Raw genomic sequence first — 14060 nt, 5'->3', positions numbered from 1 at the left:
TGGCCTATGCCACAGCCGCAGCGATGATGGATCCTTAATCTAGTGAGAGAGGCCAGGGATCGAACCTGCGTCCTCATGGATGCTAGTCAGATTTTTTCCACTAAGCCATGATGGGAACTTCTGAGCTAGTTTCTTTTTTGTTTCTTGTTTTTTTTCTTTTGTCTTTTTAGGGCTGCACCCATGGCATGCGGAGGCTCCCAGGCTAGGGGTTTAATCGGAGCTGTTGGCAACGGCCCACACCACAGCCACAGCAACAGGGTATCTGAGCCACGTCTGCGACCTACACCACAGCTCACGGCAACGCCAGATCCTTAACCCACTGAGCGAGGCCAGGGATCAAACCCGTAACCTCATGGTTCCTAGTTGGGTTTGTTTTCTGCTGCGCCATGATGGGAACTCCTGAGCTAATTTCTTAAAAGAGTTACATACTTGGAGACAGAAGGAGAGAGAGAGAAGATTGTCTTTTTTAATAATAAAAAATGATAAAAAAATAAAAAATATAGTATAATATATAAAAATAATAATATATAATATAAATAATATAATACATAATATAAAAAATAAAAAATTGTAATGCCCAAAGTTGTTTTGTGATTTGTGGACTTATCCATGCGTAAACGTATAGATACATAGAATCACTGTTACTAATTTTACCAAGTCATTCTTAATAAGAATTCTACATACATATATGCATATATATATATATAATGCTAATTGCCTTTAAAAATATTGAGTTTACAATGACTTGGTAGATAAGAACCTTAAGAGAAGGTTGAACAACAATAGTTAAAAGAAAATAAAAGCAAAAAGTGGTGAGGACTTGAATTTAAACATTGTTTTGGAGGTTTTCCTGAGATTCTTTAAAATATAAGAAATAGAATACTCATTTAAAAAATTATTGCAAATCTACTTATAAAAAGACAGTTTAGACAAACGATTCCTTTTAAATCCCTAAATCATATATTAGAGGTTTTAATTGCTGCCCTAGGCTAACAAATATGTCTGCCTGACCCATGGGCAAAGCAGTTAGTTATTAACTTCATGATCTTGAAATTCTTTTCCCTTTAGTCTGCATGCTAGAGTGGTGAGCAATAGATGACATTCAGTGATCAACCACCAGCTGCTCCCAGAAAGCCCCACTGCCCTGTCAAGAGGCAAAAAGTCACTCCCTAACATTAGTACATAATTTTAGTTCTTACAATTTTATGAAGAGTTTTAGATTGTTTAATTTACTCAAAGAACAGTTTACAGGCTTAAGTAATGTTTTTCAAAATATTTTGAACACTCAAAATTGTTGATATAGTTGGGTGATTGCTACTCGGTACAGAAAATTTCATGGGGCAAATATTTCCAAAGGTGACTAGAATAATTTTGTTTGACCTAGCAAGGTTTTTTTGAGTTTTTTTTTTTAAGTGAAATATAGTTGATTTACAATGTTGTGTTAGTTTCAGGTATATAGCAAAGTGATTCATATATACATGTGTATATATATATATATATATATTTTTTTTAATAGTAATCAATTGTTATTTCCCCAATACATTTTTTTCCTACTGTACAGCATGGTGACCCAGTTACACATACATGTATACATTCTTTTTTCTCACATTATTATGCTCCATCGTAAGTGACTAGACATAGCTCCCAGTGCTGCACAGCAGGATCTCATTGCTAATCCATTCCAAAGACTATTACATGTATATATATATTTTTTTTCAGATTCTTTTTCATTATAGGTTATTCCAAGACATTGAACCTAGCTCCTTGTGCTATACAGTAGCTATTTTATATATAGTAGTGTGTATCTGTTAATCCCAAGCTACAAATTTATCCCTCCCTTCATTTTTTTAAATGCAGATTTTTTTAATACAGAAAAAGTTACAGCAAAAATTAAGAAATTATGCTTAAAATAACTTGGCAAATACAACTTAGTTGACGTTTTTCTTCTGTGAAATGACAAATTCACAATTGTTGGATTAAGTCTTGTGCAAAGTTATCCTCTGGTCTTTCTTCAGTTTCCCTTTCTGGACAACTTTGTAAGTCAGGTTAGGTTAGGTTATACTACAGTAATAAATAACTGCCAACTTGTGGTGGCGACTTTCATAGCGCTAATTATCTCTCTCATATACTACATAGAAGTGGGATTTTTTTTCCCCCATTTTAATTTAATTACAGGGCCAGGCTAATGAAGCAGTCACTAGCTGGACATTACCAATTCTACGGAAAAGGGAAAAATAAGGGCGTGAATCAATAAACTTCAAGGCTTTTTTTTTTTTGTCTTTGTTTTTTGGGTTGGGGGGGTCTTTTTGTCTCTTAAGGGATGCACCCGTGCAATAGGCTTTAAAGCTTTTTAATGGAAGTGACATATAATTTTTCTCTCACTTTCATTGGTGAGTCACCTGGTCAAACCTGATTATAAGGGGCAGGAAATCTCCTTCAGGGAAGGGGAGCAGATATTAGTGAGCAGTAAAAGACCACATCCCGTTAGGGCTTCCACAATCCCTGTGTTAGAGTCTTCGCATTCCACATCTCACCTCATTCTTCTCCTAAAATCTGACCTGATTTTTATGGCTTATTGGTCACTTATTTGGATGGTTTGTCAGCACCTCGGTGGTTTCAAAATAAAACAAAATAAAATAAGCCTAACTTTGACTACCATCCCCAACCTTCCCTCCACTCAATCTTTCAAGTTTTATTTCCTGTCCTGCAGCTCATGAACCTGACACCTTCTAGTTGTCTCAGCCTCTTCTCCCTGTTTCAGTCCACATTATCTATTCAGTTGTGGGGAGCCATTCCCCTCACATTCCCAGAAAACATCTTTCACTCTTTCAGACATGGTTTCTCCCCATCTCCTGGCCTCAGGGGTCTCTGTCTTACCCTTACAATTGCCCTAGCCTCCACGCAAGTCAACTCCCTCCATTCTGGCCCCTTGACAACCATATCCTTCATTCTACTTGCGTTTATTCCAGACAGTGCAAAATTCACAGCACTAACCTGCTCAGAAACCTTCCATGTACCTTTATCCTGAACCCATGTCCCCCCGTGGTTTAACAACCTACCTTTCCAAATAGTTCTTTTGTAGCTCACCTACAATAATATTCACCAGTACAGACATGATCTGTTTACCCCCACCCCTCATCTTTGTTTCTTTACAGTTCTTCTCAGTTTCTCTGTTAAAGAAATATCATTTTTTTCTTCTTCCTCCTGCCTATGAAGTCCCATAAGAATTCATACCTTCCTAACTACGCTAATCTATTCTTGCTCAAAGATGAATTTTATGTCTTTAGCTTTTCCCATTGCTAGATGACATGCTCGTTTAGAATAGATTCTTGCATAATCTTTTTATTTTTGCTTTACAGAGTGCTTTTTTAATTTTATTTTTTCGTTTTTTAAAGTTTTATTGAAGTAGTGTTGATTTACAATGTTGTGATAATTTCTGCTTTACAACAAAGCAATTCAGTTATACAAGTACACAGATCTGCTCTCTTTCAGATTCTTTTCCTGCATAGATTATCACAGAATATTGGGTAGTATTCTCTGTGCTATATAGTAGGTCCCCATTGGCCAATTATTCTGTGTATCTCAGTGTGCATATGCCAATCCCAAACACCCAGCCTGTGCCTTTTATAAGTAGTTGTAAAACCCACAGTCAGTTTTGTGTTTTTGTTCTTGAATTAAAGCAAAGCAAACCTTTAGACTTTTTAAATTTGTAAATGGCTGGTTCTGTGAAAGAGCAACAGTTCTTAATCCAAGGAATTCTGCGATATTGCTCGTTAAATTTCAGAGTTGCAGGTTTTCATAAAGGTCATCAAGTCTAACCCCTGATGTCTGTTTGTTGTTTGTTTGTCTTATATGAGCTTCTCCAGTTGCACGGATAAAAGAACACTTGACATTTCTAATGTCCCTTCAGTGACAATCAATCAGGAGTTAATTAGCTTATTGAGAGTGCAGATTTACCTTAGTCATCTACTTGGTAAGACCTGAGACCATTTCTCCCTGGTTCTATTACATAATTCTTTTTATCAAGTGTCAGTGAATTGCAAATATATTCGTTAGATAAAGCTGCTATATTACAATTTAAATTTGCACTTTTCACCCTTATGATTCAGTATCCTCTGTATCTATCTTCCCCTCACTTTTTCTTCAAAAAATTCAAAATTATAATCCAGAGATGTTGTACTCACTTGTCTCAGAGGTGCCAAGGGTGAAATACTTTTGCATCTATTGTTGAAAAGATCTGTGAATGCAAAGGAGAATTTATTTATTCTGGATTAATAATTGATTTTAAATGTTTACTAGAATCCAAATCGTTTGTAATTAAGAATAATGGAGACTTTTCTAATGATAAAGAAAATACCCAATGTAAAATGAGAGCCAGTGACTACAAACAAAGACATTAGGAAACACAGCCTCTTTGGGAAAGTCAGACAGTATTACAAGGTCACAGAGTCTGAGGTCTCCTTTCCTGACCTTCAGCCTCTTAAGCAAGCTGTTTACATCAAGCCCAGTGCCAGCCAAAGCTAGGCACACGCTTTTTCTCCTTTCCTTGTAGGTAGAAGCAAAATCATGAGAATGGTGACCTAGAAAGAAGGGTAGAAAAAGAAACAAACAGTCCATTGTCATTACAAAATAGACATACTGTTTTCAGTGGAGGACAAGTGGGAATTAGCTTTGTTTCTGTTTTCATAGGAAAGATAGGAGAAGTTTGTTTTTCTTGACAAAAGCTTCCAACAAAGGTCCCAAAAGTTGAAAATTATATCAAAGTACAAGATGAGCTTGACATCAAAAAGCCATGCATCTTTGAAATTGTGTTATACACTTGTGTATATAATATACAAGATATATATATAAGATATCATATAATATATTCCATTATATATTAGAATCGCATATATTGTATGATATCTTATTATATAAGTATTTTACACACATTTATTTATATGCAAAGAGTCTGTCTTAATAACTATTCCTGAAATACCTCACTACACCAGGACTTCATAATCAGCACTGTACATTTTCTTCAAGAAGAGAAACTCATGCTTTTGTGGCTTATGACTCCGCAGCTCTGCTGACCTTTCATAGATAATACGAAGTTGTTTGAAAAAGGACACATTTCTATCAGCACTTAGAGATCCAGTGTAGTGATGTACAAATGCCCTCCTTGGAGGAGTAGAAAGAAACTATGTTGGCTTTCAGGGTCTTTCTCTTCTGCATTCTCCCCAACAAAGACTCCTGCGGACAGTCCGTACTGCAACAAAGGACTCATTGCAAGCATCTTGGCACAGGAGTTGAAGCACCATTGTGATACCATTGAGGCCTTAAGTGTTTTTTTTTTTTTTTTTTTTTTTTCTTTTCATAGTGCTGGCTCATGACATGCTTCAGATTGGTCAAGGAAGGAGACTTTATTAAGTGTTCCCTTCTCAAGATGTGTGATAAGTGCCAGCAGAGTGTGCTGGTGGCAGATCTCTAGAGAGATTTAAAAAGAGAAGGAAAATTCAGAAAGGAGAGGGGGAAAAAACCCTCCTAACACTTATTTGAATGTTGTGGTTCCTGAGTCTTTGTATATGAAGCAGTGATGATAAATTGTACATTAGGGGTGATGTGGAAATCACAAAAAAATATTCTGTCCAGTTCTTTTTGTGCATGAAGAAATCAAGATGAATGGGATTTTGTGGATAAAAGTATAGCCCCAGCTGCATTGCATCAACCCACTCCTTGAATCAGAGAATTTCACCAAAAAAATTCATATGGACAGGAGCATGTTGTCTTCCTACACATAATGAATGAGTGAAGCAATGAGAGCCAAAATGTCCTAAAGGACCTGTCATCTGTCCATGGTCAGTGGCTGGGGTATGATGTGCAAGACAGGAGGGAAATTAAGACTAAATTGACAAACTGGTATATAATTTATGTTATGGCTTGAAGCAACAGGAGCCCTGACTTGCGAGAGAGAGAGAGAGAATGTGTGTGTTTGTGTGTGTGTGTGTGTGTGTGTGTGTATCTGTCTGTATACACTCCATGTATGTGACTTTCTTCCTTTACCAGAAAGATCAAATCTGTAAAATAAATGACAAGCTAAAACACCTAACCAGTATCCATGCAATACCAGACATCTGGATGAATTTTAAAAATTAAATTAAAACTCCCAGTGGCTTTGTCTACAGCTGTCACACTTCTGGAAACATCTGTGTCGATGTATGCATTTGTGTGTGTTTTCTTAACTAATGAAAGTTTTTTTTCCCCTCACTATTTTTGTATTCTTAGGAATTGAGTAGACGTAAGTTTATATAATGATAAAATATTTCAACCGCAAAATAATAATCCTTAATGTTAGACTCTTACCACTAACAAAAAAGCTCAACAGTGATTAAATACAACAGAACATGAAATATGTACCTGTAAAAAACACTTGGACCATTATAGAACTTTGTCTCCAAAGTGGAAGGGTTTGCTCTCCCATGGTAATAAACATGAAACAAATTTGAAACAAAACATGTTAAGAGCCCAGGGCACATTTCTTGTAGTCAGGAGACATAAAGCTTCTACTGAATTCTTAGTAAAACACAAACTGAGATATTTACAGTAAAAATTGCCACTGCACTTATGTTCTATGAATTCCAATCTTAAACATGGCATCAGGATTGGAGAGGGGCGGCACTGACCCTCTGTTTCTGGCATCCCTCCACATCTCTCCTGAGCTCCAGTCTGACAAAATCACCAGAGGACTCAGAGCAAGGGATAGACATTCTTTGCTAGGAAAAGTCTTCTCTTATATGGCATCCCATAACGATACACAGAGGATGCACATGCTGTGTGCGAATGACACTTGCATGGATGTACACAAAGTGTACAAATAGATTCACGTTCTTTACCTGCCTGAGTCCCACTTCCAGGCTTCTTTGTAAGCTCTGTCCAAGCACCTTTTGAAATTATGTATCTTCTTACTTGGCAACCCCATCAAATTTTCACCTCCTTGGAGTTCCTGTCGTGGTGCAATGGTTAACGAATCCAATAGGAACCATGAGGTTGCGGGTTCTATCTCTGCCCTTGCTCGGTGGGTTAACAATCCAGCGTTGCCGTGAGCTGTGGTGTAGGTCGCAGACGCGGCTCGGATCCCATGTTGCTGTGGCTCTGGCATAGCCTGGCAGCTACAGCTCCGATTAGACCCCTAGTCTGGGAACCTCCATATGCCACGGGAGTGGCCCAAGAAATGGCAAAAAGACAAAAAAAAAAAAAAAATTCACCTCCTTGATGGAGCATATACACCTTTATCCCATACGTCTTTTTCCCAACCACTAGCAGTTTTACATTAGAACTATCAATAGACAATGATGTATTCATTTTATTTTCAGGACTAGCATCCTAAGAGTTCTTATAACAATAAAAATGAACAAAATCCCAGAATGTATGGTCACAATTTCAATGCATATAGTCAATACATTTTACTGATTGAACTCTATTTGAACTACTTTATAATACAAATCAAAAATATTAACCAGTGCAACTCAGAACTTGAATGTACAGCCCCTGAGTTGAGCGTTTCCCAGAGATGGCATAAAATTAAGTTGCTATTTTAATTATCATAATTGCATTCAGATTCATCATTAAATTACTCTGCTACTTCTGTTTCTAATGAGAGTTAAGAACATTTTAAAAAGCTGTATTGAGTTAGAATGAGTGACGATGTACTAACCAAGTTGTGTCACTGGTATTGAGTTTAATTTGGGGACAGAGAGCATATTTAACTCCATGGGGTAGAGTCTTTGCCTCACGACAGTGTTCTTCTTTGCTTTCCTTTTGCAGTGACTCAGTTTACGGGCAGCCTTGACTACATTTTACACTTATGTGATTGTTCAAGTCAATCACCCTCAGACGAACAGTGGCTGCCTGGCCAAGCTCCAAGATGAAGGTCAAGATGCAGAATGTGTAGCAGTCATGATACTTACCCATTTGGACCTTGTTTTATTTTTTGCCCAGCTTTCTGTTTCCTTGCCAACTCTTTAGTAGAATTAAGTAAAACCAGGAAAAAAAAAATCCTTTTTTACACGCTGCCCAGGAAGTAGAACTGATGCAAAATAAAACCTTTCCCATCCTTCTATGAACTGGTCAGAGATGTGAGCCTCTGAGTGTGGAACTCTTGTATCCATCTGTTCATTCGCATTCACTCATTCCTCTGCAAGTACTTTTGCAATATATAAGATACTGCAGAGATGAAAAGTAAGGTACAGAATAAGGATTCTACCCACAGGGTGTCTTCAGTTCTTTGGAAATAAAAAATAAACCCAAAATATAACCCAGGGTAGGTGATGATTAGTCAGGAGAAAATAGATATAGGGCAATGAAATTCCAGAGCAATTGGAGTGACCCTTTCATGGAGGGGAGGTAGACGTTAACAGATATTACTAACCATGTGCTGAACTTAATGTCAAGGGTGTGTAATTCCTAAAATAATTCCTTAGATGAAATGTTTCATTTAAACATTTAGGGTGTCCTCAGTATTTGCTCCTGTCCTCTCATAGACCCTTTTTAGTGAAGGGACAAGAACCAAAGGCTAAAACATCTTTATCCATTCCTCTGATGATAGACACTTAGATTGCTTCTGTATATAGTGCTGCTCTGAGTATTAGAGAGCATGTATCTTTTCAAATTAAAGTTTTTTTCTGGGTAGGAGTGGGCTTGCTGGGTCATATGGTAGTCCTATGCTTAGTTTTGTAAGGAACCTCCATACTGTTCTCCATATGGGAATCACTAATATGTGGTATCTAATAGAACATTGATACAAATGAACTCAAAGAACAGAAGCAGAGTCAAAGATTTTGAAATTAACATGGTTACCAGTGGGATAATCTAATGCTTCTGTTCCAAAATTGGTCCATCCTTGACACTTCAGCCTCGCCACTAATCCATGCCTTTTTGTCTACCTTTCTTATGCCCCCTTTTTAATATCCTAATTTAGATTAAAGTTTTCAAAACATTTTAAAATGAACCCCTTCCTCTTGCTGTGCCCTTCTGCCACATCCTTTCAAATGACTCTGCCCAATTCCAGATTGTTCTCTAGCAGGCTCTCTGCCTCAGATTCCATTGCTTCCATTCCTTACTTTGTTCTCAACACTAATTTTTTCTGCTAAGGGGCTCTAAATAGTTTTAAAGGGTCCCAGAAGTCTTTGACTCTACTTTTAGGTTGTAAGATGGATTGCCATATTGAGCATCTTTTCATGTGCTTTTTTGACCATCTGTATGTATTCTTTGCCGAACGGGGGGGTGGGTGGATAAATTAGTGGGTTGAGATTGATACACACTACTATATATGAAATAGGTAACAAGATAAAATGAAGCACAGGGAAATCCACTCAATACTGTGTAATAACTTATATGGGAAAAGAATCTGAAAAGGAATGGATATATGTGTATATATAACTGATTCACTTTGCTGTACACCTGAAACTAATGCATTTTTTAAATTTTTTAAGTAAATAAATAAAGTACAGCCAATGTTGAGGAACTAAAAAGGCTAAAATTCTATGCTTGAGGCTAGTGAAGTTTATGGGAGAATCTAGGTCTTAAATTGCAGATAAAGAAGCCAGGTTCTGGAGTTCCTGTCGTGGTGCAGCAGACACGAATCCGACTAGGAACCATGAGGTTGCGGGTTCAATCCCTGGCCTCCCTCAGCAGGTTAAGGATCTGGCGTTGCTGTGAGCTGTGGTATAGGCCAGCAGCTGTAGCTCCGATTCGACCCATAGCCTGGGAACCTCCATATGCCGTGAGTGCAGCCCTCAAAAGACAAAAGACAGAAAAAAAAGAAAAGAGAAATAAAAAAGAAACCAGGTTCTGAGTGGAATAACTTGACGGAGGTCAACACATTTGTAAGAGGTAGAGCTAGGATTTGAACTGAGTTCTGATTCCTTCAGCCTTGTTATTTCTTCCTAAGCAGCTAAGTCCCTAATCCTGAACTTGGTCCTTGCTAGCACTACCCCTGTTTGGGTTGCTACTTGATTTCACCTTGATATTGGTTTGTTTGTGTGTTGTTTTAATTTTTTTTAATTAAAAAAAATTTTATTATTATTTCCCCAATACAGTTTTTTTTTCTACAGTACAGCATGGTGACCCAGTTACATATACATGTATACATTCTTTTTTCTCACATTATCAGGCTCCATCATAAGTGACTAGACATAGTTCCCAGTGCTACTTTGCTACTTGATATTGTTAAGTTACCCAGGACAGTTCCTCTTATTTTGCAAAACCCTCTAACAGTCCTAAGAGTGCTGCTGAAATACTTCTCTTTGCCTATCAGACCTTGGACCTGTTAAAAGATTGTGATGTGTGTATCTGCCCATTTAAGTTTGTCCCTTCTTTATTGGATTTTACCTGCATGGAGGCTGCTAAGAGAAGATAAAGTAAGGGCCAAAGCTTTTTGGGGTTTTTTGGTTTGTTTTTTGTCTTTTTAGGGCCTCACCTGCAGCATATGGAGGTGCTCACGCTAGGGGATGAATCGGAGCTGTAGCCGCCAGCCTGCACCACAGCCATAGCAACGCAGGATCCGAGCCGCGTCTATGACCTACACCACAGCACAGCAACACCGGATCCTTAACTCACTGAGTGAGACCAGGAATCGAACTCATGTCCTCATGGATACTAGTCAGGTTCGTTAACCACTAAGCCACAACAGGAACTCCCCAGGACTTTTTGTTGATCTCCATTTTTTTTTTTTTTAATGAAAATTGTGGTGTTATTTTTATTATTTTGCCAGACAGAAAAAGCTTCTTTTATATTAGAAAGTAATATTTTTGATCTCTCTGTGTAAAGTGTATGGTAGTTAATTTAGAAGCTGCAGATGAAACCATCTCAACCTTGGTTTTCCTGTCTCTGCTGATTTTGTGATGCTATCTAGACAATCCATAATTCTCTGGAAGACCAGAATTCAGGCCTTAAATACAAAAGGAGGAGTTCTCTTGTGGTGCACTGTGCAGTGGGTTAAGGATCTGGTGCTGTCACTATAGTGGCTTGGGTCACTGCTGTGGCTCAGGTTTGATCCCTGACACAGAAACTTCTACATGCCATGGATGCAGCCCCCCACCCCCCAAAAAAGGACCAAAAAAAAAGGTCTGGATTTTTTTTTTTTTTTTGGCAGTCAGATGTTAATTTTTCCAAATGAATATACAAAATTATCAAATAAAGATAACACAAGATTACCTACAGCAATAGGATTAAGGTCTGGCAGGACGTGTATTATCTTCTAGGAATTTCCTCTTTGGAAAGTACTTTAATTCTTCCAGGCAACTAAAGCGATATTTAGTGCAGTATTTTTGGTAATTGAAAATCCAGTAACAGAGAGGATTGATTCAGGGCCCACAGATGCAATCTTCTTCCTGTATTATTAAGACCTTTTAAATCAGTATATAGTGATATTTAAAAATAAGATAATGTAGCTTAAAGTTTAAGGTCATAAATAGTTTGCTTTATTAAGCTGGCAATTTCCTAAACAGGAGAAACAGTGTAGTTTTTATTTAGATAGTTTTTAAATTTTCAATATGTCATCATATTCATTTCCAAGTTGTTAATAGCCCGTTTTAAGGAATTTCCTTTGCAGAAGATTATCAGAAATGAGACAGGAATCATAATTATATCCCTGTGTGTAAAAACATTTCTTAAATCTCTTGGTTGCCAAATATTTTGGAAAAATATGTTATTGATGTAGTATCTGTCTTTTAGTTATTCCCAGGTACTAGTACATGTTAACTTTTGTGTCCTAGGAAGCAGGAAAAGTAGTCATCACCCTAAAAGATGAATGGATCTTAAAAAGACTTGTGACACAGTAGGTGAAAACCAATTTCGTACTTCACAGTAATCCAAGATTTTAACCAGATTATGTGTCTTTGTGTTAGAAACCACTGTTCTGATAGCTGTACTTAGAATAGTGCTAGAATAATTTACTTGTCATGGCTGTCAAATTCATCGAGTATTTCTGTCCACTATTGGTCCCTTTATTCAGAAGGGTAAAGGTGACATCTTTCATCAAACTTGCAATTAACGGAGGAGGATAAGATAGGTTTTTTTGACTTGTATCTTGCAGAAGTTTAATTTTAATTTTTTATAATGTAAAGTGTAATGAAGGAGAGAGACCAAGTGGGACTTGATTGGCAAAGTGATTTTTTTCAGGTAGAACACATTTAGAATCCATAAAGAAGGCCCATTCAGTTTGTGGGTACTTTGTTATCAGATTAATTCAGTTTAGATGTTGGTTTTTAAGAATATTTGCCTTTATTTAAAAACCTGAGAGAGTCTTTGTTTTATCTTCATCAAAATCCCATCTGCTATAAACTTCTGCCCAGGCAGGAGTGGCCAGTATTATCAGTTATCTTCTTATTCCAGGAAGAAAAATAAAACCAGAACCAGTCCTACTTACTGGTTTGGTCAATGCACAGAATTATTTTGAGATACCTCAACTCAGACCTAATCCAACATTAGCATTGTGAAAACCACATATCTGGCTCTTTAGGATCTCTATGGTGGTTTTTTGTTTGTTTGTTTGTTTAGCTGCACGTAAGGCATGTAGAAGTTTCTAGACCAGGGAGTGAACCCATACCACAGCAGTGATTGGAGGCACAGCAGTGAAAATGCCAAATCCTTAACCAGTAGGCCACCAGGGAACTCCCTGTGGTGTGTTTTAATTTAATAGAAGCTTTACCCAAATGTTTGAGTGCATATGTTTAGCTTTGCCTGTGGTATGTAAGTTAATATAAAATGTTATATAGCTGGATAGGATACAAGTATATTAGGTTGTAAAATGGTGAATACTCACTGCTGAAAGTAAGTAAAAAAAAGGAAAAGTCAGCCATTTGTCTGTCAGCGTTGAACAAACTTTTTCTGTAAGCGGTCAACATATCAAGTATATTAACCTTTACGGGTCATGTGATCTTGGTCACAGATACTCAGCTCTGATTCTGTTACATGAAAGTGGCCATTGACAATATGTGAGCATATGTGCTGTGTTCCAATAAAACTCTGTCTACTAAAAAATACGGCAGGCTGGATTTGGCCCGTGGGCTATACTATGCAAATCCCTGGGCTACATGCCTCCAAATATTCAGCTATTTAATATTTTTGCCAACTGTCTGTGCGTGCAAAACAAACCACTCAAAACGTGGTGGTGAAAGAAAAAGAATGGTAGCCGTTTATTGTCAGTATCACTCATGATTACAAGTATCTTAGTGGTATTATGTTAGTAGTATTATGTTATGAATGTCTCATGACTCTGAGCTTAAGTAGGCAGTTTTTGCTTGGATCTGCTATGTCATTACAGTCAAATGGCAGCTTCTGCTAGAATCATCTCTAGGCCTTCCTCACTCACATCTCGGGCTGTTATTGATGCTGCCATCTGGCAGGAGCCTCAGCTGGGGGCTGTCTGACAGAGCACCTATGTGTAGCCTTTCCATATGTCCTGGGTTCCTCTCAGATTGGCATCTGGCTTCCCCCAAAGGCAGGCAGACTGAAGGGCTCTTTCTTTTTATAACCTGGCCCTAAAGTCACAATATCCTTTTGCTAAACTTACTCCGTTGGTTGATACTGGTCCAAGAGGAGAGGAGAGGGAGGGCCTAGATGGGCCCCAATGATGGCAGAATGACAACGGCTTAGTGTAAGCTGGTCACAGGAGATGGGAGTTATTGTTATGGCCATCTTTGTAAAGTGAGGCTGACACAGTGGTGTTTTATTCTAGTCTGTTCTACTCGATGCTGTTTGAAAGTAGCCATGGGAAAAGCAGAACAAGATCTGGAGATCAGGGGAGAAATTGGGACCATAATGGAAAGAAAACATTGATGGTGATGATGAAAGCAAGCAGGAGCTAAACCCAAGTAAATCGCAGGCTCAAAACACCAGAGCCATGTGTTCAAGTAAAAGAATTTAGGAATATATATGAGATGAATGGCTAGCCTCCTGTTTTCAGAGGAAGGTTGTCCATGCAAATCTAGTCAAACAGGGAAGGATATCAGGAAGGGGCCTCCATGACCAGAAATATGAGATACCCCTTGACTGGGAGGCCGTATTTGACCCAACCAGGA

At 37.8% G+C, this 14060-nt stretch overlaps 1 protein-coding gene across 5 annotated transcripts in view; it reads left to right on the top strand.

Annotated features, from left to right (window-relative positions):
- ZNF385D (zinc finger protein 385D) overlaps positions 1-14060 on the top strand; it is a 978174-nt gene that overhangs the window by 887531 nt on the left and 76583 nt on the right. Inside the window, exon 6 of one of the 5 annotated variants that reach the window (XM_084987220.1) lies at positions 7804-8017. The exons of the other annotated variants lie outside the window; for them this stretch is intronic. Coding sequence (XP_084843346.1) covers positions 7804-7907 — 104 coding nt within the window. The 3' untranslated portion in view covers positions 7908-8017. Of the gene's footprint in view, positions 1-7803; positions 8018-14060 lie in introns of those variants that run through there. 5 annotated transcript variants of the gene reach the window in all.

This window comes from Sus scrofa, chromosome 13, assembly GCF_054392235.1.
Source record: "Sus scrofa isolate SSC_HxYL_T2T_F1_AM1 chromosome 13, Sscrofa_HxYL_maternal_Yorkshire_Landrace_v2.0, whole genome shotgun sequence".
Classification (NCBI taxonomy): Eukaryota; Metazoa; Chordata; class Mammalia; order Artiodactyla; family Suidae; genus Sus; species Sus scrofa.
Note: the sequence above shows the minus strand (reverse complement) of the source record. Positions and strands in the feature narration are given on the sequence as shown.